This window comes from Eublepharis macularius, chromosome 1 (genome assembly GCF_028583425.1).
Source record: "Eublepharis macularius isolate TG4126 chromosome 1, MPM_Emac_v1.0, whole genome shotgun sequence".
Taxonomy (NCBI): Eukaryota; Metazoa; Chordata; class Lepidosauria; order Squamata; family Eublepharidae; genus Eublepharis; species Eublepharis macularius.
Genome location: NC_072790.1, coordinates 230,444,026 through 230,467,958, shown reverse-complemented (window position 1 = coordinate 230,467,958; position 23,933 = coordinate 230,444,026). Strand labels below are relative to the sequence as shown.

The window sequence follows — 23,933 nt, the reverse complement described above, 5'->3', positions numbered from 1 at the left end:
TGGTATCTGAACTGATCCTCAAAAGCCAGGTTCCAGTGGTCAGCAAAGTTTCCGTTTGCCACTTAATCTACCAGCTTCTTACCACCCCACAACCAGGAAAACCAGAAGAAATGATCCCAAGTAGATAAAAGAGGAGATCGTGCCAAATTAACCATGTAGACTTCAAAATGCCCACAAGGAGAATTTAACAGAGAGAGGACCCTAAGCTGCGCTATTGTTCCACCTACTCGAGTTGCAACCATGACGACTTTCTCAGTGGAGTTCAGCTTTGTGGAAACGTTGACGGGCTTCAGCGTGCTCCATACATTGTAATCAGAGAGTGGGTCACAGATGACTTCTATGGGCAGGAAAAAAAGCTGTCACAGCAAACTTCAAGGAGCGTAAGCAGACCAACCTGCCATTTCTCAGCCTGGGGAGAATCGTGGCCCACCTACCAATCGCCCCACTTGCTTCCAGTTTTGTAGCCGGCAACTAATGAGCGTTATCATTCTGTGCTAAATTCAAAGTAATAATTGGTGCCTACTTGGCAAAAAGGTGACTCAGAAATCCTAAAGCAGTGCACCTGATCTTGGTTCAGAAGACTAATGAAAGGAGTTCTGGTATCAAAGCCAAGACAATGAGCAGGTGAATGTACCTGCTTAACACTGTTAGCTTGAAATAATGGGCTGGGTTCAGCAACCTGCGCCATGCAAGGACTGAGGATCTCCTCCCCCTTCCCCCAGCAGTTACTTCTGATCCTGAGAAAGTTGATTCTTCCAAGAGACCTTATTAACACACTCTTAACTGCGGCTAAAAGTGCAATCGCAACCAAATGGAAAAATGAATTGGCACCAACATTAGATCTCTGGATGACGAAAATCTGGAATCATCTAGCTATGGAAAAAATCAATGACAGGCTCTTTCAGAGGGATCATCGCTATCCTCAGGACACAGGCTTCTGGGAGAAGTGGCTCCCATTTTATGAATATGTTGAGAACAATAGCTTATATCCTACCTCCACCCATTTTTACTCGTTACTGTTGTAATTACTGGAATTAAGGAATTGTTATGTTGTTGTTATTGTTACAGAAATTAAGAAACCGTTCTGTAAACTGTTCTTTCTACTTGAGACTGCTTACCTATTGTATTTTGTATTTAACTGTTTTATTGTTATTATATTTCTCTGATAATTCTCAATAAAACTTATTTTTTAAAAAAAGAAAGTTGATTCTTGGGGTCCGTTGGGAGGCTGCAGTTTGAAGGGGAAAGAGGGCAAAACCCCTAACCTGCACAGCTATTACTCCACACAACGTTTCCCAGATCAGGAGGGACTGCTGGGGAAAGGGAAAAGCAGCAAAGATATGAGACCGCTGGTGATTTCCATCACTGGATACAAGAGTTTAGGGCTGAATCCTATGACGCTGTTCTGCTGACAGCAGCACGTTTCTCCGGTGTAAGTGGGCTTTGTGCACCAAAGGGAAGAATCGCTGTCAGCAGAACACAGTCACAGGACACAACCCTTAAGAACGTTACGGTCGCTGTTTCATGACTAGAATTAACAAATGTGTGGCTTTAAATGTCACATGGGAACATAAGGGGACCACCAGCATTCTGCTTCCAGCCACATCCAAGCAAACGCTTCCTGGAAGTCCGCAAGCACGTCTCAAAGGCAGAAGGGACCTGCCCATGTTGTTAGCCAGCAGCATCTAGCGACCCAGGGTACAATTCCTTTGTACACAGATTTCCATTTAGCCACTGCAGAAAATCAACAGGCCTACCACCGTCCAAGTTTCTTATCCCCCCTGCAAGACTACCTAAGGTTAACGACCCACGACATTAAGAAGTACTTTCTTTCTTGCCGATCTCTTTTCATTACAAGATGTGAATCATTTAGAAGAAACGCAGTTGCTAACCAGTATCCTTTTTAACAGACTAAAGGCTTTACCACCAGTGTGAACGAGCAACCCCGCTGCTCAACTTCCAGCCTGCCATCTCACCCGGATTGATGCTGAAAGTGCTCTGAAGGGAGGTGCGGCGCATGCAAGTGACCGTGCTGGTCACGGCGTGCATGTGGGAGAAGAGCTGCATGGCGCACAGTGGGTACTGTGGGACGGAGCCGTTGCGCGGGAGGTTGTAAGTTTGGTAGCACTGAGGGATGGGAACCAAGACAGAGAGAAAGAAAAGGAGAAAATAATGAGAATAAGGCCAGCTTTCTCCAGTCCAAAGAGATATATTATTCTGTTGCAGAAAAATAAGAAAACTTGCAGCATCGTAGAATACTTCACTTTATTGTGCCAATAAACTTTTATCAGATTAAGCTCACTTCTACCAAGTCGGACCATTGGTTCTGCTGAGCCAAGGGTGGGCAAACTTTTGGGTTCTAGTGCCAAAAAAAGTCCAGTAGCACCTTTAAGACTAACCAATTTTATTATAGCATAAGCTTTCGAGAATCAAGTTCGAAGAGAACTTGATTCTCGAAAGCTTATGCTATAATAAAATTGGTTAGTCTTAAAGGTGCTACTGGACTCTTTTTGATTTTGCTACTACAGACTAACACGGCTAACTCCTCAGGATCTAGTGCCAAAAAAGAAATCTACCTATGAAGATATTGGTGTACCAGCAAACAAAAGGGTAAAAGGCAAGCATTAGACCTGTCCAGATACACTGCTGTATGGTAGTTTTTGTTACTGGGGCGGGGGGGGGGGGGCAGGATGCACTTATCAAATGAATGGGTGTTGAGAACAAACACAGCATCGGCAGTACCTGCTTAATAACCTCAGTCTCGTTCTCATCTTGAAGAAGGAAGATGGGGAAACTGAAGTCCTCGTAGAAAAGACCATTGCCCAGAGGGTTCCACTCCATATTATTGCAGTGAGCGTACTGAGGGCCATAATCGCTGGAATAGACACCTGAAGAGGGGGGAGGGAAGAAAGGGACAAAAGGCAAATGAGAGTCACTGGAAGGATGGAGAACACTTGGAAAGGAAAGCCTCCTCGCTGCAAGACGATCGACACAGGTTCACCTGTATCCTAAGGTGACTGAGAACAGGTAGGCAGGGAAGCTACTGTCACGTGACGGTGAGTGGGGGGGGGCAGGCAGAAAGATCTCTTCCTGCCATTGGCTGAGGTCTAATGAAAGGAGGCCTAGAGGTGATCCTGAGGGAAGAGAAGGGGAGAGGAAAACAGTGTGAGAGGTTTCCTGCCCTCTTCCAGACCTTGCACACACTCCTCAGCCTTACCTCCAAAGTCCTACATGGCGTTCCCCCCCTGCCCCCCCTGCATCCTGCTCTCATATCCTGATCCATCTCTGCACACGGCCTTTGCTCCCCCATGCCACCACCCTCAGTCATTTAAACATCTCACGTGCCTTCAAACAACTCAGTCTTTTCTCTCGGGCCACCCAGAGCACACATGATGCTTTTTCTCTTCTTTTACACTCCTCCTTCATCCATAAAGCCTTTAGGGACCCTATGCTCCTCCACAGTGGGCTGCCCTTCAGAAGTTTTTGGAAACTCCAATTGGTGTAGCATGCTGTTAAGAGGCTGAACCTTGAAACAGTAAATCTCTGGTTCAAATCTCCCTTTTGCCATAAACTAATTGGGTGATCTTTGGCGAGCTGCTCTTCGTCACCCTCAGCCTGCCTTCCACAATACTAGTACTACTGATACAGATCTACCTCGCAGGGTTGTAGAATATATAAATGCTAAACACTGTACGGGGGATCTAAGAGGGTGCTAACAGTACATGAGTAACTCCCTTTTACACCTCCTTAGAAATGTAATTTAATTTGAATCTGAACTAGCTGGACCACACAGAGCGCTCGTTCTGTGACCCACAGATAATTCAGGCTGTTCTCTTACCAAAGCCATCATTTGGGCATTTGGATGCAGGAGAGAATCCTTTCACAGGGCTGGGTTTGGCTATGGCCACAGCCACACCGGAGATGCGAGAACTTTCTTTCAGCTGATCCATCAAATCCCTGTACAAAGAGAGACACAAGAATGACTACGCTTTCCATTCGTCTGTTTTCGCATTTAAAATATTCTCTCCCCATCAGCGACTCTTAAGAGTCTGCAAGCTGCCTTACAACAAGGAAAACCAGCAAACTAAAAAGCTTTAAAAATATCAAACCCTAGAAAGACATTATGGGAAGCAGAGAAGCATTCAACAACTCAGCCTATGCAGTTTAGTCCGACGTGCAGCTTGACCCCACCTTGAGCAGTCAAGGGGGAAAAAAACCCAAGTGGGACTAAGCTTTTGCATAGCTGGGCCTGTGAGGTTTAAATAAGAAACTCAATTATTATCTAAAGAGAAATGGATGTGAACAAGGAAAATAAAGAGAAAACAAAGATGAATATTTTTCTTTTGTCTCCCCCCCCCACTCCAGTTAAAAAAGTTCTGGTGAGGGTGCTCACAGGTGTGGTTGAGCACACACACTTATACCTGGACATTGCAGTGGAACAGGCCTTGGCAAACATTAATGGAAAACCTTCAGAAGCTCAAAATCGGAATTTAGAAGGTCAACATTCAATCCCAGCATCACAAGAACCCCAAAAGCTCTCTGAAATAAAAGTGTTTTGGCCTGGTCCTTAAAGGAAAGAATGGGGCAGGGGCAAATCACCTCCCTATTAATTCATTCAATTTATATTCCGCTCTCCCCGCAAGCGTCTCAGAGCAGGTCACAGGCAGTAATAAATACAATAAAAACAAATTACATACATTAGATTAAAACATCAGTCACATCACCCAAGCATTAAAACACATCTGTGGGGCAGGGTGGCCAGCTACCAGATGACAACAATCTGGGGGGGGCAACACTCCCACCTCCTGGTAGGAGGCCGGTTTTTCAACCCGCCTGCCTCAATCCCCCACATGACTGGGGTAACATCTCTGTCTTGCAGGCTCGGTGGAAAGATAGTAAATCTGGGCTGAATCCACACACCCTCAGAGCGTCCCGCCGTTGTGCTAAATGTTCGCTAAACACTCAGAAGTGTAGCGTCTTTCTAGTGCGATTCAGAAATCACTCTAGAAAGACGCTATACTTCCGGGTGTTTAGCGAACATTTAGCGTGCCAGGACGCTCCGAGGGTGTGTGGATTCAGCCATGACTGGGCTCAGGTTTCCACAGACAGAGAGTTTCACCAGGTTGGGGCCAGGATCGAAAAAGCCCTGGCCCTGGTTGAGATACGGTGAGCCTCCCTAGGGCCAGGGACCACCAGTAGATATTTATCTGCCGAACGGAGAAGTCTCTGGGTAAGGGAATCCTGCAATCCTAGTGCCACCACTGAAAAGACCCTACTCCAAATAGCCACGCGAAGAACGTAGGGAAGATACTTAGAGATGACTCAAGTACAGATTTGTGCTTAAAAAACAACAGTATCTTTTGGATTCGGATATTGGGAAGGCCACAAATACTGGTATTCCCAGTATTCAGGTCCTCCCATGCCAGTTTTGTATTCAGATCAGGGATTTTTCTTTTTCAGAATTCTGAAATTAACCAGGTCCATTCGCCTATGGGCGAATCTTTCTAGGAGGCTGGAGAAACGGTTTTTCATGCAAATTATACCAAAATTACAGCCGAGTGAGGGCTTCCTGTCCACTAAAGACCCCCCCAAGTTTCAAGATGATTGGGACAAGGATGGCACGTGGTCTATGATAGAATCATTGAGATTACATTACAGGTAGCTCAACTGTCCAGAGTGATGCCGTTTGCAAGCAAGAATCGCCTCCCTTCCCCCTCCCTTTTTTGTCTAGGAACCACGCAGAAGTAAGAACATCAAGCTGCTGTGACTTTTGAAATGGCTTATTCCCAAATATTTCCGAGATTAATTGGGAAACAAAATATAAGTATATCCAAAAGTCCCGGTTATGGTTGGGATTCACAAACATACTCAAAAATGCCAACAAGGTATTTCGGGGATATATTTTCAGACTGGATATGCTCAAGAATATGGGTTATGGTCATTTGAAATATTTCATACACATCAATTGCTTACAGCTCTTTGGTGCTTTCTGTGTTGGAGTGTGCTTGCTGGATTACTATTTAAGGGCAAAGCAATAAAGAACAGAGTGTAAGAGAAACTGAAGAAGGGGAGAAGATGGTAAACCACAGAAGGGGCAGTGAGAAGATGGGAAGCAGAACATTTTTTAACGTACGGCAAAAATGATTATCCAGCCTCAGGCTGTCTTTCTGAAGCCACATCTGGCTATACAGGGTCAACTCTGCCAGGCACCCAGAAAATTGCCTGAGGGCCCACAATGCTGCCACTGTCTTATTATTTCTAAAAATAAAGTTACAGGAACACACAAACAAAAGCTATTCACTAGAGCAATTTCAACAGTGCATATGGTTGGATGTTATCTTCTGCTTTAGCATTTCAAAGCACAAACACATACGGGCTTTCTGCTTCTCTTCATTCTCAGTAGATACACTACAACACGAATTCTTAACATCCACTTCTACTGCAGAAACTTTGCTTACTTTTTTCCCAGTGGAGTGGGAGGGGACTGTTATTTTTAGGGCTTTTTTCTGGGGAAAGAGGTGGTGGAACTCAGTGGGTTGCCAGCACAGGGGGCAACTCTTGGTGGGAGGTAGTGCCCCAGGTACCACATGTGCATGCGCAAAGTGCGCGCACACTCCCAGGATTGCACAATGACATCAATTCTGTCTGATCTCCAGACAGAGGGGAGTTTAGATTGCCCTCTGCACCACTGCACGGAGGGCAATCTAAACTTCCCTCTGTCTAGAGAATAGGGGGTGGTGCCACCAGCCATGTGACCATTTTCAAGAGGTGCCGGAACTCCGTTCCACTGCGTTCCAGCTGAAAAAAAAGCCCTGGTTATTCTAGCCATTCTCAATAGCTGCTCAGAACATCTTTTTAAGGATAAGCAAACAGAACCAAGATCTATTCATAGTTCATAATCACTTCCTGTTCATAGCTCAGCATTGCTGTCCAATACACAGTGGGGTTAGATCCCCGCAGATCCATTCCATTAACGTCAACGCCTTCCCCAAGCTGCTGTTAACGGAACAACGGATCTGACCCTTTATTTTAATAAATCTGTAATTCTACCACTTTGGCTTCCAATAAAAACAGCTGGCAATATCCCATAAAACTTACTAGCAACATAAAAGCAATTAAATGCTTTACTGAAGTCAACATAGAAGAGATACTTTATAATAATAAAAAGACAGGGGAAAATCAACAGAGCTGACATGCATGCCAATCAAATCAAGCTAAATAAACAGAAAAAAGTCTGTGCCTGGGTAACTACAAATATAGTTAAGGTATGCGCATGGGGGTGGGGTACTCAAAAGTCAAGCCACCGACACTGAAAAGGCCCTGTATCTCTGAAAACCCCACCCACCCACATCACTTCTGAAGACAGAAACACACAAAGCAGAGCCTTTGCAGAAGACAAGTGAGCTCATATGGGAGCAAGCCACCCTTTCGGTACTTTGGGTCCCAATCAATAACCAGCACCAAGGCAATAACCCTATGTTCATTTGTCCCAGGAAACAAATGGACAGCCAGTTTTCCTCTTTAAAACTGGCAAGCAGTTATGGCTCAGTGGCTGGGCATTTGTCCTGTGAGCAGAAGATTGTAGGTTCAATTCCCAGCATCTCCAGTTAAAAGGATCGGGTAGCAGGTAATGTGAAAGACCTCTATTGGAAACCCTGGAGAACCACTGCTAGTCAGAGTAGACAGTAGACTGATCATGAAAGACCAATGGTGTGACTCAACGTAAGGTAACTTGATGTGTTCTCAGTGATCTATGCCCATCAAGAATCTTACCATTGCTATCTGTACCTCCTGGAGGCCTCCAAACTAGTCTTCAGAATCAACCCCAGGCAGTAATCTACACTGGATGTGACCAATCAATTGGAACATGGATAAAGTCCACAGCTCACACATCAACCAAATTTAGGCAACTTTGAGCTCCTGTCTGAATTCATGGATCTAACAGAACATCTGGACTGCTAAAATGCTCCATCAACAGAAGCACACAACCAACTTAGAGCAGGCTGAATTCTCAAATAACAACAACATTTAATTTATATACTGCCCTTCAGGACAACTTAACGCTCATTCAGAGCAGTTTACAAAGTATGTCATTATTATCCACACAACAACAATCACCCTGTGAGGTGGGTGGGGCTGAGAGAGCTCTGAGAGAGCTGTGACTGACCCAAGGTCACCCAGCTGGCTTCAAGGGGAGGAGTGGGGAATCAAACCCGGTTCTCCAGATTAGAGTCCCGCGCTCTTAACCACTACTCCAAACTGGCTTCCCTGACCAGCACTACCATCAATCAACAGGAATTTAGTCTTGCTTGGACTGAGCTTCAGTTAACACAACAATACTGGAGGATGCTAGCAAAAACATAGGAAACAAACCTGACCACAGCTCTAGCAATCATCACTGACTGCTGTATATGTTCTGGTCGTACTTACGCTGCTGAAGGCAAGCAAGTATCAGCTTTGCTCAACCCCATATAAAGAGCTCTGAGCTTTTCCAAAGGAACAGCAGACACAAGCATCACAAATGAACGGATCACTTTGAAGCAGACAACTCGTTACCTAGTAAACAGCTCTCCGTCTAGCAGCACTATATATGGGGGATGAGGCCCGTCGGTCAGCACCCACTGCACATCTTCTGGCTTCTCCACCACATGGATGACCCCGGTGTCTCCGTTCATGGAGGCTGCAGTGACAAAGGAAAAAAAGACGTTGCCTGATACAATTAAGACCCAAGGATCTGAAGGACCACCTCTCCCCTTATGACCCTGTACATCAGCTCGGTCCCTGAGGACCCATTTATGGCTGCCTTCTTGGCATCCACTACAGCCTCAGGCCTTTTCAGTAGTGGTTCCCACCTTGCGGGAACAGTCTTTCTGAGGTGGTGAGGGGATCTGCTGAGGTGTTTAGGATCTGCTACAAGACGGCTTTATTTCATAGTGCTTCGAATGGAATCTGAGTCACTGACGGTTTCTTTGAGAGGGCTTTAATTGGGGTTTTATTGTATTAGTTATGATTTTATTTTAGAAATAAGGTGTCTTGAGTCACGTATTTATTTTAATAAACATGTAACTGTTTCTCTTTAGACTGCACCTGCAAGGCAGTCTCTTCTCCACTGTTTTGTAAGGGTTCCCACAGCGTTGATTTCAACCTGACTTACACCGTCATTACTGAATAAATGCCAGCCATTTGTGACAGGTTTTCTTTGGGGGTGAATCCGGACTTAGGTTTTCTGTCCGCAGAACAAAACTTTCCTGCCTCTCCACTAATCGCCACAAAATGCTTCTCCTGGGGCACAGGGGTCTTGAGGAAAGGGGGCCTGCAGCAGGAAGGGGAAATGGGTGGATACTGCCGATTTAGAGAGGATCCAACCCTTGCAAACCTGCTCCAGGCAAGAGCGTGCTTCCCTATTATAGATCACGTTTACACCACTGGTGCAGTTAGATCCTGCATGCCCAAGAAGCTTCTCTAGCATAAGAACTGAGATGTGGGATACAATGTGTGCTGCTCTAGAATATTGTATTACAGTATTTATATGATGGTTACTAGTGTTTTTAACTGTTTGTTTTTATTATATGTATTTATGTTGTTTTTCTGCTCTGAGCCCGCTTGCGGAGAAAGCAGGCTATAAATCAAAATAAGTAAATAAGGGCCTTAATTAAGTGGAAAGGAGGAATAGAAATGTTTTAAATAAATAACCATTCCCCGGCTCGGGCCAGCACATCACTTGCCGCCCCTCCTGGTAACCCTGCACCAGCATTAGTAACATTCAGGCTTAACCTCTGCAATGTACTGTTCATAAAGCTCTGGAATACTACTAAGAAGTTTCACTGGTTCATGGCAGCCAGATTATTTAGCAGAGCTGACTGGTTAAAACACAAGCACCACAAACAGTTCCCCTCTTTGCTATCATAGAATCATAGAGTTGGAAGGGGCCATACAGGTCATCAACCCCCTGCCCAGTGCAGGATCAGCCTAAAGCATCTCTGACAAGTATTCATCCAGCCTCTTCTTGAAAACTGCCAGTGAGGGGGAGCTCACCACCTCCCTAGGCAGCTGATTCCACGGCCAGACGTTCCCTCCATAAGACACCAAGGTGGAAAATTTGCCAACTACCCCCAGGCCCAAGTAGACCTCCGTCTGAACTACAGGCAACTCCACCGTGGTCTCCTGTGGAGGGAACATCTGGCCGTGACTCAGTTTTCATTTATTACCTCTCATGGACATTTTGACTGTGGGATTTTTATATATTGTTCTTGATATACTATGTATGTTTACTGAGAGATCTGTTTAGATACTGGATTCTGGTTGCAATTTTTCTATGATATATATGACTGATTGATTGGTAACCTATAGTGACTATACTTCTTAGACTTTGTTAATTTCCTTTATTTGTATTTGATTAAATGGTCTACTATTTTTCATAATCATTGTACTGTTCAGTGATAGTAAAGAAGGGAACTGTTTGTGGTGCTTCGACTTAGTTCCCCGAGTGCCTCTCTTTCTGCAGATATGGTTAAAACACAACACAAGGTACTGATTCTGACCTATAAAGCTCTATAGAACTGCTGGCTACCATATGAACTTATTAATTCTTTGAGATCTACATCAGAGACCATGTTCCAATTACATTCCATTCAGATATTAGGTGGGATAAGGCTTTTTGATGGTGGCATCCCAGAGTTGTGGAATATTTCCCCCAGGGAAACTTGAATGGTGTTTGCTTTGTTAGGCTTTTATTATTACTGTTGTTGTTCATTTAAAGTCTGCCTTTCTCATTGCGATCCAAGGCAGATTACATACTGCAAGTGAATACAATATAATCAATAGCTAGGACATTCACAGCAAAAACACAGTATGATCAGCTATTGGGACACTCTGTGAAAACAGGAAGTTATGGTAGCTGCAAATTTGAAAACTAGCATCAAGTTGAACATACAATTGCACCAAACTTCAAGCATGCATATGCCTTTTGTGGCATTTACTAGAGATACAAATAAGTAAAGATCTTTGTTTTTAAAAAAGTTGAACATGTAAATGAAACCTTTCTGAATTAAAGCGTAAGTAATTAACATGACATCTTTAGCAATGTTAAACTATCCAGTAACCAGGGCTTTTTTTCAGCTGGAACGGGGTGGAACGGAGTTCCAGAACCTCTTGAAAATGGTCACATGGCTGGTGGCCCTGCCCCCTGATCTCCAGACAGAGGGGAGTTTAGATTGCTCTCCGCGCCGCTGAGCGGAGCCCAGCCTACAGTCTCCGTCCCTTACCAAGGTATCTTTCACAAACCGGTTCATGATGATTGCATTCTATCAAACCTTTAACAAACAATATATTTCATTCCTGCCTTGGCTGTTTCTCCTAGTTTAATTGCATTTTTACTGATTTTATGTAGCAGTTTGAGTTTCTGATTATTAGCCACCTTGTAAATCGCACATTAAAAGTTGAGTTGAAATGAAAAGCTTTCCCAAGCAACCCCGCAGGCCCTCTGCCAAGATATACTCACACTGGCAGCCTATCTGATGGGTAGCGTTCATTAAGCGGACACAAGAAGCCGTCCTGTTCAGCGGGATATAGATCTTCCTCTCCACGGAGTTGCACCAACCAGAGCCTGCAGAGGAAGTGAGGGATTTTAGCAGCAATCACTTCCATCCATGAAGCAATGAGAAAGGCCAGAAGGGTGCTGTCTGATGTTAACGCTAGCAATCTCTGCAGTTCCTGGAATGAAACTCCTGCACTATTTTGTCAGCTCACTGCAAAAATCATGCTCAGCCTTTGGACTTATCCCTGGCTTCAACCAGAAAAAAAGGGATCATTCCAAAAGTTGTTTTGCAACAATGGAGCTGCCTGGTTAATTTTGACAATGAGGCAGAACATGTGGTCAGGCCAAGAACATCAAGGTCAGGAAGTAGTGTTTCGCAAGCTTCCCCACCCATCACTTTGCTCAGCACGTCTCTTCCATGCTCGGGTGCATAAACAAGGAAATGAATGTACAAGATCTCCTATTCTCAGTTTTTCTTTTCAGTTAAGCCCATGGGGCAAAAGCCTCAAGTCATGGAGTAACTCTACACTCATGGAAAGCATGCGATTAGTCTCCTTCCCACATTCCCCAAACACACAGATGACTTCATCCACTTCTTGCTTGCTCATTCATTATAATGACTTTCCTATCGAAAAGCATCTGACACTTCATAAAAACCAGTAGCTGAGTTTCACGTTGTCACAGCTTTTGCTAATTTTCTCCCTCTGTGCCATGTACCCAGAGTGATGAGTCTAGGGCTTAGAAAAATTTCTCTGGAGAAGGAAGAGCTGCCACCATCACAGGGATCAGGTATGTTTTCCTATCCCTTTCCCTAGCTCGCTTATGACCCACAGATCCCCATCCAATGTTGCTCACGATAGGTTTGCCACTTGGATTTCTGGCACTCCTGCTTTGTTTTCAACAGATATGTGACACAAGCAGAAATTCAAACACATAACTTGCTTTCTCATCACCTCATGTGTATTTCTGCATTAAGAGTAATGCAACAGACAGAATGCTGAACTTGGAAAGGGGAAACTAGGGTCTAAATCCTTGACCAACCACGAAGCTCATGAGAGCCAGTTTGGTGTAGTTGCAAGACTAAATTCCTGTCGATTGATGATAATGTTGGTCAGGGAAGCCAGTTTGGTGTAGTGGTTGAGAGCACAGGACTCTAATCTGGAGAACTGAGTTTGATTCCCCACTCCTCCACTTGAAGCCAGCTGGGTGACCTTGGGCTAGTCACAGCTTCTAGGAGCTCTCTCAGCCCCACCCACCTCACAGGGTGTTTGTTGTTGTGGGGATAATAATCGCATACTTTGTAAACTGCTCTGAATGGGCATTAAGTTGTCCTGAAGGGTGGTATATAAATTGAATGTTATTTGTTATTGTTATTGTTGACCCTGGGACAGTTGCTACCTTGCTGCCTAGCCTCCCTGAGAAGGACTGTTGTGAAAACAATATTCGGGCAAGGGGAGAAATCCAGATACAATCAATCTGAACTTTACAGGAGGTGATCAAGCTATAAATACAAATTTTAATATAACCATCAAAGCCACTAGTAGTATATACTGAATGAAACTATGCCCATTATCCTGCCAAACCTTGGGTTAAAATGGAACATTTTCTCCATCTCCTCTTTTTTATCCTCTTTCCCACCAGAAAAAAATCAGACACATTACCTGGATCTCAGAGGGGAGAAATATTAAATGTAATTAATATACTCACTGAAGTCAATGACAACATGTTGAACTTCAGTCTGTCAATATACTAAACTTTTTGCTTACTGACCCCTCCAAGGGAAAATCTAACCCAAACCACTTCCTCTTGAACTTTTTAAAGGAACAATGGGATACAAACATAATCATCACAAACAACAACCACTAGCAAGTACAAGCATCTGTTGAACTTCTGCTTGGCATTTGCTGTATGATTAACAGACAGCCACACACACACTCTCTCTCTCTAATGAATTTTTATCCCACTCTCCCTTCAAAAAGCCCAAGGCATTTAATACGGTTTTTTCTTCTGCCGCTGTATCCTGACAACAACCCTGTGAGGTAAGATAGGCTGAAAAAGAAGTCGAGTAGTCCAAGGTCAATCATCTGGGCCAAACGGGAATTTGCCTTAGCCCAGCACTCTCAGCCCTCTTTCTCTCTTGTCCAACTGCCCTCTTCTGGTCAGAACAACACCAAGAGGAACATCACTCAGACTTCATTCGAGGATACAACTCTTCAGCCGCCGTAAGCTGCTGCGGCAGGCACACCTGATGCATTTCTACCTGTCATGCAACGAAACTTTTTTTTCCCATTCCATCTTTCATTCCTTTCTCCACCCTCTTTCTCTTTTTGCTCAATACCCTCCAAAGTTCAAAAAAGACGCTCCTATTACTTCCCAGCCCTACTCAGGCCAAGGCTTTGGCGCACCTCCAGAGAGGGACGGAATTCAAGTTAGAGCGCAGCCCCCAACCTCTCCCCCCAACACCCCACCCACTTTCTCCCCCTCCCACAAATCGGGGAAGGGCCTGGAGAGAGTTTTCCTCACCCGCCACCAAGGCGCAGAGGAGAAGCCCTCGAAGCAACACCACAGCAACTCCTCTCATCCTCCAGCTGCAGCTGCTCCCCATTTCTTCCTCCTCCTCGACTGCCGCCATCTTGCCGGCGGCTTCCGCTTCCTTTTCCCCTGCCGATGCCTTCACAAAGCATCAGGGAGCCGCTCCAGCCGCCGCTCTATGATTGGGGGAGGTTGGAAATGAGACGCTCTAGTTTCCGTGTTTGTGGTTGCAGGGTGCGGCGGCTTTTTTGTCCCCCAGCAGCCGTTGAAGCGTCTCCGTCTCTTCCTCTAGGGGCCGCTGTGGGTGGGGGAAACGATCCCGTTTCTCCTCTATGATGTGGTGAGGGTGCGCTCTCTCTCTTCGTCTATGATTTTCCTGGCGGAGGAGGAAGTGCAGTGCTGGAGGAGCCTTAGCCCCAGTGGCGGTGACGTGGAGGTAGTCGCTTTGGTTTCAGCCTTGGGGGCTGCTGGGCCTGAGGGAGGCGACCAGAGGCGCTGGGCCGCGATGCTCACCAAATTCGAGACCAAGTCGGCTCGCGTGAAAGGTACGGAAAAGGCCCTGAAGGGGTTGAGCCCACTCTCTTTCCTGGACATGGGTTGAGACGCAGTCAGATCTGGGGTGAGAGCCAGAGTCCAGTGGCACCTATAAGACTAACAGAATTTGTGGTAGGATATGAGCTTTCGTGAGTCACAGCTCCCTTCTTCAGATACTATGAAAGCTCATAGCCTGCCACAAATTGTGTTAGTCTTATTGGTGCCGCCCACTGGACTACACACAGACTAACACGGCTACTAATCTAGACCTGGGTTGAGACACAGTCAGACCTCATAGAAATTGTGGCCTTGTCAGGTTTTTTAAAAAGTGTCAGTTGAAGCATTAAAGGACTTGCGTGTGTACGTGAAAGGAATACATACTTAAACAGAAATATAGAACATCCCCCTAATGTATAAATACGTATATGTTTGTGCACGTGTATGGGTCTTTTAATATATTGTAAAATGTATAGAAATTTCAGAAGTATAATCAGAGGGTGTAGAGACTAAGTGTGTGCTTTTTTTCTGATAGGTGCACTTTTGTCAATGTATCAAAAGAACATGTATTAATAAACGGATGTATCCATCAATATGGGAACAGAAATATAAACACCTGTTTTCTATTCTGATAGCTTTTTCATAGCTTTCTGTTTCAATAGACAGGCACCATTTTTTTAAAAAAGTGATAGGCAAGTATATCTATGTCCATCGGTATTCTGTATCTTGTGCATCGTTGATGTAGCTTGAAATAGTCTGCAGAGTTAGTCCAGTCTAAGACTATTAATTACAGAGGTCTTACATTGGAGTAAGTGCATAGGATTGTACAAGAAGAAATTTAATTGTGAACCAGGAGGTCACTGATTGTGGGCTTAGATTGGAGTAACTTTCCTTAGGATTGTACAAGAAGAAATGTAATAGTGAACTAGGAGGCCACTGACTGAAATCTCATTTCAGCCTTCCCTTCTCTGTGTGTGCTTTACAGAGCAATGATAAGTAGGTCCATTCAGAATCTTGTCCTACTCAGGTCTATTCAATAGGAATTATTCAGGAAACCATTCTTATGATTGTGCTATAAGTCATATGTGCAATGTGGAAATAAAAATGCTGACCCAATAATTATCACGACAATGGGAAGCACTTCTAATACTGACAGCACTATGAATGTTATTAATAGTAATATAAAAGGATTGTGTGTGAAAAGAGATAATTATTGGAATATAATGAAGGTATGTATTGATCTGCACCTTATTATGTACACATTTCTTCCTATGTAGTTCCTTTGTGAAAAGTTGTTGCGTGGAAATCATCCTTTTCTGTATTTTTTCCAGGGCTTAGCTTTCACCCCAAGAGGCCCTGGATCCTAACGAGCCTGCATAATGGAGTGATCCAACTCTGGGACTATCGGATGTGTACACTCATTGACAAATTTGACGAACACGATGGTGAGTGAAAGCATGTATGCAGGGTCAATTGTTTCAAAGTGCCCATAAAATACATGAAAATGACAGTGGTACTGTACATGTTAAAGTGCGAGGACGAGTGCATCTAGTAACTTGAGATGGGTATGAGAAGTTGCATTGTCTAGAGGAAAGTTTTCTGGCACGTAGTGTGCTGTGGCAGTCTAAAGGCTACCCATTTAGATGGTCCCTAAATTGTGCCAGTGTCACTGGGTTGGTTTCTGAAAGCAGCAGGGTGTCCCTGTGACTCACCAGGATCTCTTGTGACTTTTCAGGCCCTGTGAGAGGCATTGATTTCCACAAACAGCAGCCTCTCTTTGTGTCTGGAGGAGATGACTACAAGATTAAGGTAATAAGGGGTCTCCATACCTCTCAAGAAGTAACAAGTTTGTGGCAGGGTGAGGGGAAATGAAGGGAGATGTCTGAGAGGGGGTGGCAAAAATAGGATTACAGCATGCAATTCTTAGAAATGTGAAATTAACGGGGTAAACATCTTATGAAAAATGGGGGGGGGCGGTTGCTGCTGTCTTTGACTCACTTAAAAGCAGTTAGCTCTGTGAACAGCTGTTCATTGTAGCCACCAAACGGACTCTATGTTTAGGGGCCTGTCAGTGCCAGAAGTTTGGAAGCAAAACAGCAGGAGAGAGTGGGACCTTTGTGCCCTGCTTCTGAGCTTCAGAAAGTGTCTGGCTGAGTACTGTTGGGGACAAGGTCCTTGGCCAATTGGGTGCTTGGCCTGGTCTAGTAAGGCAGCTCTTACATTCTCTTTTGTAAAGAGTTTAGAATCAAATTTTAGGTGTGTTGCATGAGTCTTGTGGGTAGAAGAGCTGTTTTAAGTCAGTATAAAACTACAGGACACAGGTTGCGTAAAGTGGCCACCCTGAATGGGATGAGAGCAGCTGGCCCCATGGTATTTGTTCTGCTCTTCTTCAGGTCTGGAATTACAAGCTGCGTCGCTGTCTCTTCACACTATTGGGGCACCTGGATTACATTCGCACCACCTTCTTCCACCATGTGAGTCTTTCAGAGTTTTGGGATTCTTTGTTTGCTATGGATTATTTTAAAAGAGAACACCCACCTCTAAACCGAAGGGTTTCAGGGCAAATTCTATTTCTGCCCATAGCTCTTGTAGCTGTGGAATCAATTTGATCTGTGCTCCAAAGAGTTCAAGGCTGGGCTTCAAAAGCCACTGTACAAAGCATTTCCACTGCGTTGTTATACCAAAACTGCACATAGAAGAAGTGTGTTATGGGGAAACAAACAAAAGGATATGTGTCTGTTTTGTTTTTTGTTGGTAGGAATATCCGTGGATCCTGAGTGCATCTGATGATCAGACCATTCGGGTTTGGAACTGGCAGTCCAGAACTTGTGTTTGGTAACACAACATTTCCTTTCTTGGTTCTTCAATATTTTTTCTTCAAAATGTTTTTCCTGAAACAATCCCCAACGTTCTGTTCCTTTGTTTGTAGGTAAAATTAAGCTGCCTGTAATAAAAGCATCTGTATGGCTTTTATGGTCTGGATTGTTTCAGATAAAATATGTCAGAAATACAGTAGCTCTTTAAAGTAAAATAGTTAAGATGTAAACTACAGTAATTCTGCATTATGCTGTTACATACGTACAGGTTTTATAAAAAGAGTTGTTCTACTGATACATGAGAACAGGTCTAAGTATTAAACCAATGTCAATGAATGTAATTCTGTTGTGAAGAAAATGTATCTAGATTGATACTGCAGTCTGCTCTTTATTAGTAATCCAGGTCAGTTTACAGTCTCTGTAATGCCATGTTATTGATAAATCAGATTTTCAATATAATTTTTCTGAACATTGGATTGGATCCACGCTAAACTGGCAGTTTCCACCGATTTCCACTGCAGATCTTTCTTATGTTGTCCTCCAGGAGCGGCATTTTGTGGCAGTCGGTGGGCTGCATTGGGAAGGAGAAGGAATGTTCAGTTTCACTAAACGGAACGTGTAATCTGGATCTAACCCCTTCTCTCTTTCTGAGACTTAAGTCCAAAATTGGGTGGTATACTTATCCCCAGGGCCTCCCAGAGCTACCTTGGTCCCCTAGGCAAAGATTACCTCTAAATTCCCCCGCTTTGCATCATGTACACTCAGACATTATATCAAAGCCAGTGGTATGACTTGTGCAGCTTCCTAGGGAACCAGGGCATCTAGAATTGTGTTTCACTCATAGAAGTCCTCCCCCCACCCTGGCCCTGCTTATCCAGTAGGGTACAGCAGCTGCCTCAGCAGCGGAGAGGTTTCCAGGTTATAAGCTTTCAAGAGTCAAACTCTGTTTGTCAGATTGAGAGCTGGACTCTCAGAAGCTTATCTCTTGGGAATCTTGATGGTCTTTAAGGTACAATTGAACTCAACTATTGCTTCTTTTAAAATAAAGAGTTATAACTATCTGCCTGTCTGTGTTGCTCTTGTACTGCCCCTCTGGTTGAGCACTGCATTTGTGCTTCCCATTCGATCATGTTGAAGTTTTAAATATTAAGGCGTATCCAACCAACTGCTGGTGCAATGCATACAGTTTCCCTGCATTCCTCTTCCCTCAACAGTATCCTTTGACCTGTGAAAAGATGGTGCTTAGAAATGTGGGACACCCATGGACAAAAAGCTATATGTGTAGGAGGCTTAATTGAGAAGGGAAAATCAAGCAGAATTGTTCCTTTTCCACCGTGAGTGCTCCATGTACAGCAAAGGGGCAGTTTCACCCAATTCCCCCTCCTCACTTTGACTCCTGAACTTACATGACTTCTTGTCTACATGTGTCCCGTGACTTCAAGTAGTGAAACTATGGGGAAAATGTGTGTCCCCCAACAGTTGTTTGGATACAGCCTTGGTGTATTAGAGAAGATTATGTAGATCAGTCTCCAAATCTCTCTCTCTCTCTTTAACTGTAAAGTATCCTGCCATTCTGTGCATGGAACACCATGTTTCCCTCCATTCATCTGTTACTGCAGCCCCTTCCATCCCCTGGGAAGATCATTCTGAGAGTCACTGGATCATTTGTAGGAAGAGCCGTGCAGGTTTAGGGGGGCTGCCATGAGGAGGAGCAATCATCACTTCTTCCTCTTCCACAAGCACAGCTCTGCTCAGGCAAGGGGTCGATTTCCTCCCCTTATCCCTCCTCGCTCCCGTGCGCCAGCCTGCATGGCTGTTCCTCCACACAAATCCCTCAACCCCAGGAACGAGCATTCCAGGGGTCAGAAAGAGCTGTAAGGAGAGGAATGTAGGAAATCTTTATGTGCCTTCTGCATGTGGAAGGTAGGCTGTTGACCTGTTTGGGTATGTGTGTAGTGTTCTTAGTTTTTATTTATGGCAATCAAAGTGAAGGGATAGGGCTTAATCCACGAGCATTATTAGATGAGCCCTCTTTTGTATTTTGTATTCAGTCTTCAGGTTGAGTCTTTATCATGTCGGGTGTTCTTTGTGCTGAGCAGCAGTGTGAGAATAAACTTGCTTGGAAATTCTGCTCTCAAGTCCTCTGCAGATGTTTTAACTTCTTGCCAGGCTCCCCACTGCTCTCCCAAATAATAACTGTTCGTTGGTGAATACCTGAAAGAGAATTCAGTGACCTTCTTTCCTTCTAGTGTGCTGACCGGACACAACCATTATGTCATGTGCGCGGAGTTCCACCCTTCCGAAGACCTCGTGGTATCAGCCAGCTTGGATCAGACTGTGCGCGTTTGGGATATTTCTGGTGAGCTGCCCAGGTCATGGGAGGGGCGGGGAGGGTGTCCAGCAGAGATGCCCAGCTCAAAACTGCAACTGCTTGGAAGTGGAAGCTAAGGAACTGCTGTTGACTGTGTATCTGTTGGACTGAGCAGAGTAGTAAGGGGGGAATGGCCTCCTTATTACTCTTTGTGCTTGTGAGTGGATGGCCAGTAGGATATGTGAGAACCCTTGTGCAGAGGTAATAGCACTCTGCATTCTTATATCACTTTCAGCGTGGGAAATCCTACAAGTGTATTACTTGCAACAGCCCTGTTAGGTAGATCAGTTATTATCTTCATATTACAGATAGGAACCTGAGCGTGCAAGAGAGAGAGTTGCCTCAGATCACCTAGAGAGTTGTTAGAGGGTTTGAGACTTGAACCGGTTGCCATCCTCAATCACAGTTAAGATTCTTAACCACGGTATCACACCAGTTCACGTACATATGCCACCAGGAATTCCTGTAGTGTGTATGGCTACAAAGATCCACAAGGAAGGAAGGAAGGCTTTGAAGGCTATAATGTGTCTAGAGTTTTGTCCCAGGTTCAGATAATTTCTTCTTGATCACTGCAAACACCCAGGCCCCTTAAGACAGGTTTTGTGATGAGGGTGGCGGCTGCCCAGTTCTTAATCACTGGAGGGGATTTGGCGGATGCAGAGCAGAGCAGCTGGAACTCCTGGCTTCCCTTAGGGAAGGGAAAACCCAGCTATGCCGCTGGCTTTGAAGGATGGCCTGAAAGGGTTTCCTCTTTTTTTCCATCAGACTCCGAATTGCACCTTGGCAGTGGGCGTGGATTTATAGCTGAACCAAAATTGTGATGTTCTCCTGTAAAGTTCTGCCTGAAAGGCATGTCGTTCTGTTTGAAAGGCAAGAATTATCTGGGCTAGGATTAGAGAAGAGGCAAGGTGTGCTCTGGTTGTGAAAGCAAAAGGAGGCAGGAGCCCGGGTAGTGGGGTGTTTCGTTTTTAATGACCTTAACAGGTTGTGTGCGACTTGTTGCTTTCTCAGTTGCAGTTTTCAGCTGGATATGTTGCTGGAGCATCCTAGCACACATTCAGATATGACCAGCTGGAGGGGAGGGGGGCAGTTTCTGCTCCTTGGCTACTAATTGGGGAGGGCGAGCTTTACCGTCTCTTCCCCAGCTCCCTCGCTGCTTCATTCCCACTCTCTTGGCAGAATCTTAGCACCCCAATGTCTCTTGGATGGAGATGCTGAGCTGTTTGCCACTGATGTTGCTGCCGCCCTCTCCCCATGTGCTAGTTGGACAGCAAAACTTGGGATCATCTTTATGACAGCCTTGTAAGCTTAGTTAGGATTAGCCCCTGTGGTAGGTCGGTTGATGGTGCCTGGCCTAAGGCTGTCTGGTTGAATTGAGCTTGGTAACCAGGGATACGCCCTGTTAATGGCTACGTGACACCAGTCCTCCTTCATTCCTCTGACTGCTTCATTCCTAAAATGGTGGGGTCATCTTGGATTCATGGTGGCTTCCTGCCTCATCTCCGGCAGTACTAGGAATATGGACATCTTCAAATTTGCAGGGGGGTTGAAAACCAGGCCTGGTGACCACTGGACAGGTCAGCCATGCAGAGGGCACCCTTCCCTGTCACTGCCCAGGTGACTTATTTCCAGGGCATGGGGTGCAGTGAGTCCCTTTGTTTCTGCCATGCCAGAGAGCGAATGGAGCCAGTTTGGGTCTGGTTGCTGGATTAAAAACGCATGAGAAGCTGCATTGTAAGCGCATCGACTTTTCTTTGCTCGTGATACTAACGGTGATTTTTCTGATGGTTTGCAAAATAACTCCTTTTTTCCTCCCCCTAACGCACAGTTTAATCTAGGTGGAAAGGTGCAGCCATTTACAGTGTGGATGGCAGGAGGGAAGCCGTAGTCACGTTGCGAAATGCAACAGATCAGCTTCCCTTTGAACGGCTGGCTCTTAACAGTGGACACTAACAGCTAGTTTCTTAAGCAAGGGATTACCCTTGTTTAAAAGTATGGGGGCTGGTGATGTTCCAGGTAATAAGAAGCTGGGGATGACAGGGTTTTGCAAAAGTGCCAGAGGTGTTACGGAGTGGGAGAGCGAACGCCTGAGACAGACTAACAGACGAGGCATGTCACAGACAATGTCCAGTGTGGCAGTGTACTGTGCCTGCCCTCCAGATGTGGCGTTTGTTCTCCTTCGGTTGTTGCCTGATCTGCTCGGGGTCCCTTTTAACCCACCCTCCACGCCCTGTAGTCAGGCACTGCTTGCGCATGATGAGTTTGGTCTCTGCCCTTGGTTCTAGTCAGCATTATAATTGTTCCCCTTCTCTCCCGCACCCTTCCTTCCCCCACTCACTCCCCCCAAAGCTGGCTCATTCTGTAAGTGTCCTCCTTCCCCCCTCCCCCCTAGATTTGTGTAGTTGCTCCAGAAATTTTCCATCTGTCGTTCAGTGCCCCTTGCTGGCTGTTTAAAGCCCTGGACGTTTCGGTTTGCCCTGGACGGACGTGCGTATTGAACATACAAAGCTGCCTTAAGCTGAGGGGCTGCCGGCCCACCCCATTCAGGTTTTTTTCTACTTGGACCGGCAATAACTCCCCAGGGTGTGAGACCAGGAAAAATCTTTTTCAGTAACTTGCAAAAAGGTATTGCTTCTTCTGTCCTCAACATGAGGAGGTTTCTGTTTTTAATCCTCCCAAGTCTCTGCTCTTTGTGTCATTTCCTTAGCTGGCGGTTTAATCTGTTGATATTCCCCGTTTCTAAATATATTTATTTCATTTATACCCCACTTTTCTCCCCAGTGGGGAGCCTCATTCTTGTCTTTTCCATTTTATCCTTACAACAGCCCTAAGAGGTTGAGCGTGTGCGGCTGGCCCAAGGTCGCGCAGAGCGCTTCCACAGCACAATGGGGATTCCGTCGTGGGTTTCCCAGATCCTGATATGACACTCTAACCACCATGCTGCCTTTCAGTTTGTTGCCCAGGGTGGCTGGCAATAAGAACTAACACGATTCAATTACGTGTTTAAAACACAAAACCAGTTGGGAAATCAAGTGCAGCAATTCAACATTAAAAACGGTAGCGAGCAATGAAAAACAGTAGTAGAAAGAAAACAAAGATCAGCTGAGAAATCAATGCACGATACAAGGCTGGCTTCTTTGGGATCTTTTCACTCACGGCACTTTCCCTGGTGTGAGGAGCCTTCCCTGATGCAAGATTCAACCCCATATAGTTTTGCCCGGGTGCCCTAGCAAGAAAAGAGTATACTGTACCTCCTAGGGTGGCGGGAGCCAGAGTTGAGTCTCCGCAGCTGAGAAGGCTCTGCTTCCTATTGTTGCTGCCTAAGTCAGATACCCAGAAAAGGTTTCCAAAGATTATCTTGATGAGCAGGTATGTTCGGACGAGAGAATATGGTCCTTCCGCTATCCTGGTCCCTGTCTGTTACATTAATAACCCGAACGCTCCTGTTAATGGCCTGATCCGTATTTAAAATCTTAATGCATACATGAATCCCCTGGCAGAATGTTTTAAGATGCATTTCTCCTCGATAGTTGTTCTTCACCTCTTGCATTGGGTTTTGTGCGACTGTTGCCTGCGTGGTGGCAAGGAACTGTTGAGTGTCCTAGTGAACATCAGACATTCTAGAAAGAACCCTGTGTTTTTAGCAGAGAGTTCTTCGGAAATAATCAGATCTGCCTTCTGTTTTATTCCTCCTTCACTTCTTTGTTCGTGTTCATGTGTATAGTTTACCTCTGCACAAACAGCATTCCCTGAACGGTGCAGAGCTTTCTCATAACCATGTGTTTGCTCCCTCTATACTGCTCTCTTCCTCTCACCTTGAAGGCCTGAGGAAGAAGAATCTCTCTCCTGGAGCTGTGGAGTCAGATGTCCGGGGGATCACGGGAGTAGACCTTTTTGGCACAACCGATGCAGTAGTGAAGCATGTCCTGGAGGTACTGTTGGGTGTGTGTGTGGATGCATATCTTCTGTCAAAACCATCGTGTTCAATTGCTGTGCACCTCGATGGCCATTCTGTCTACCACCATCCATTCCGTAACCCACAAAGAGGGAGTACCAAAATTTACAGCCAATAGGATACGGTCAGAGTCGCTTTGTGGAGATGCTTTCAAGTGACTATAGATGAGTGAATTCTTCTCAAGACATATGA

The 23,933-nt window shown here is 45.1% G+C and overlaps 2 protein-coding genes across 2 annotated transcripts in view; one reads left to right on the top strand and one right to left on the bottom strand.

Moving 5' to 3' along the window:
- Positions 1-14,220, bottom strand: part of NCSTN (nicastrin) — a 44,500-nt gene extending 30,280 nt beyond the window's left edge. The window contains 8 exon segments of the mRNA XM_054991968.1: positions 228-337; positions 1,977-2,127; positions 2,743-2,888; positions 3,839-3,957; positions 8,557-8,680; positions 11,501-11,605; positions 14,060-14,198; positions 14,200-14,220. Coding sequence (XP_054847943.1) covers positions 228-337; positions 1,977-2,127; positions 2,743-2,888; positions 3,839-3,957; positions 8,557-8,680; positions 11,501-11,605; positions 14,060-14,198; positions 14,200-14,220 — 915 coding nt within the window.
- A 250-nt stretch (positions 14,221-14,470) lies between these two features.
- COPA (COPI coat complex subunit alpha) overlaps positions 14,471-23,933 on the top strand; it is a 44,607-nt gene continuing 35,144 nt past the window's right edge. The window contains exons 1-7 of the mRNA XM_054991942.1: positions 14,471-14,613; positions 15,931-16,044; positions 16,335-16,408; positions 16,993-17,073; positions 17,358-17,434; positions 19,665-19,774; positions 23,609-23,718. Coding sequence (XP_054847917.1) covers positions 14,574-14,613; positions 15,931-16,044; positions 16,335-16,408; positions 16,993-17,073; positions 17,358-17,434; positions 19,665-19,774; positions 23,609-23,718 — 606 coding nt within the window. The 5' untranslated portion in view covers positions 14,471-14,573. The remainder of the gene's footprint in view (positions 14,614-15,930; positions 16,045-16,334; positions 16,409-16,992; positions 17,074-17,357; positions 17,435-19,664; positions 19,775-23,608; positions 23,719-23,933) is intronic.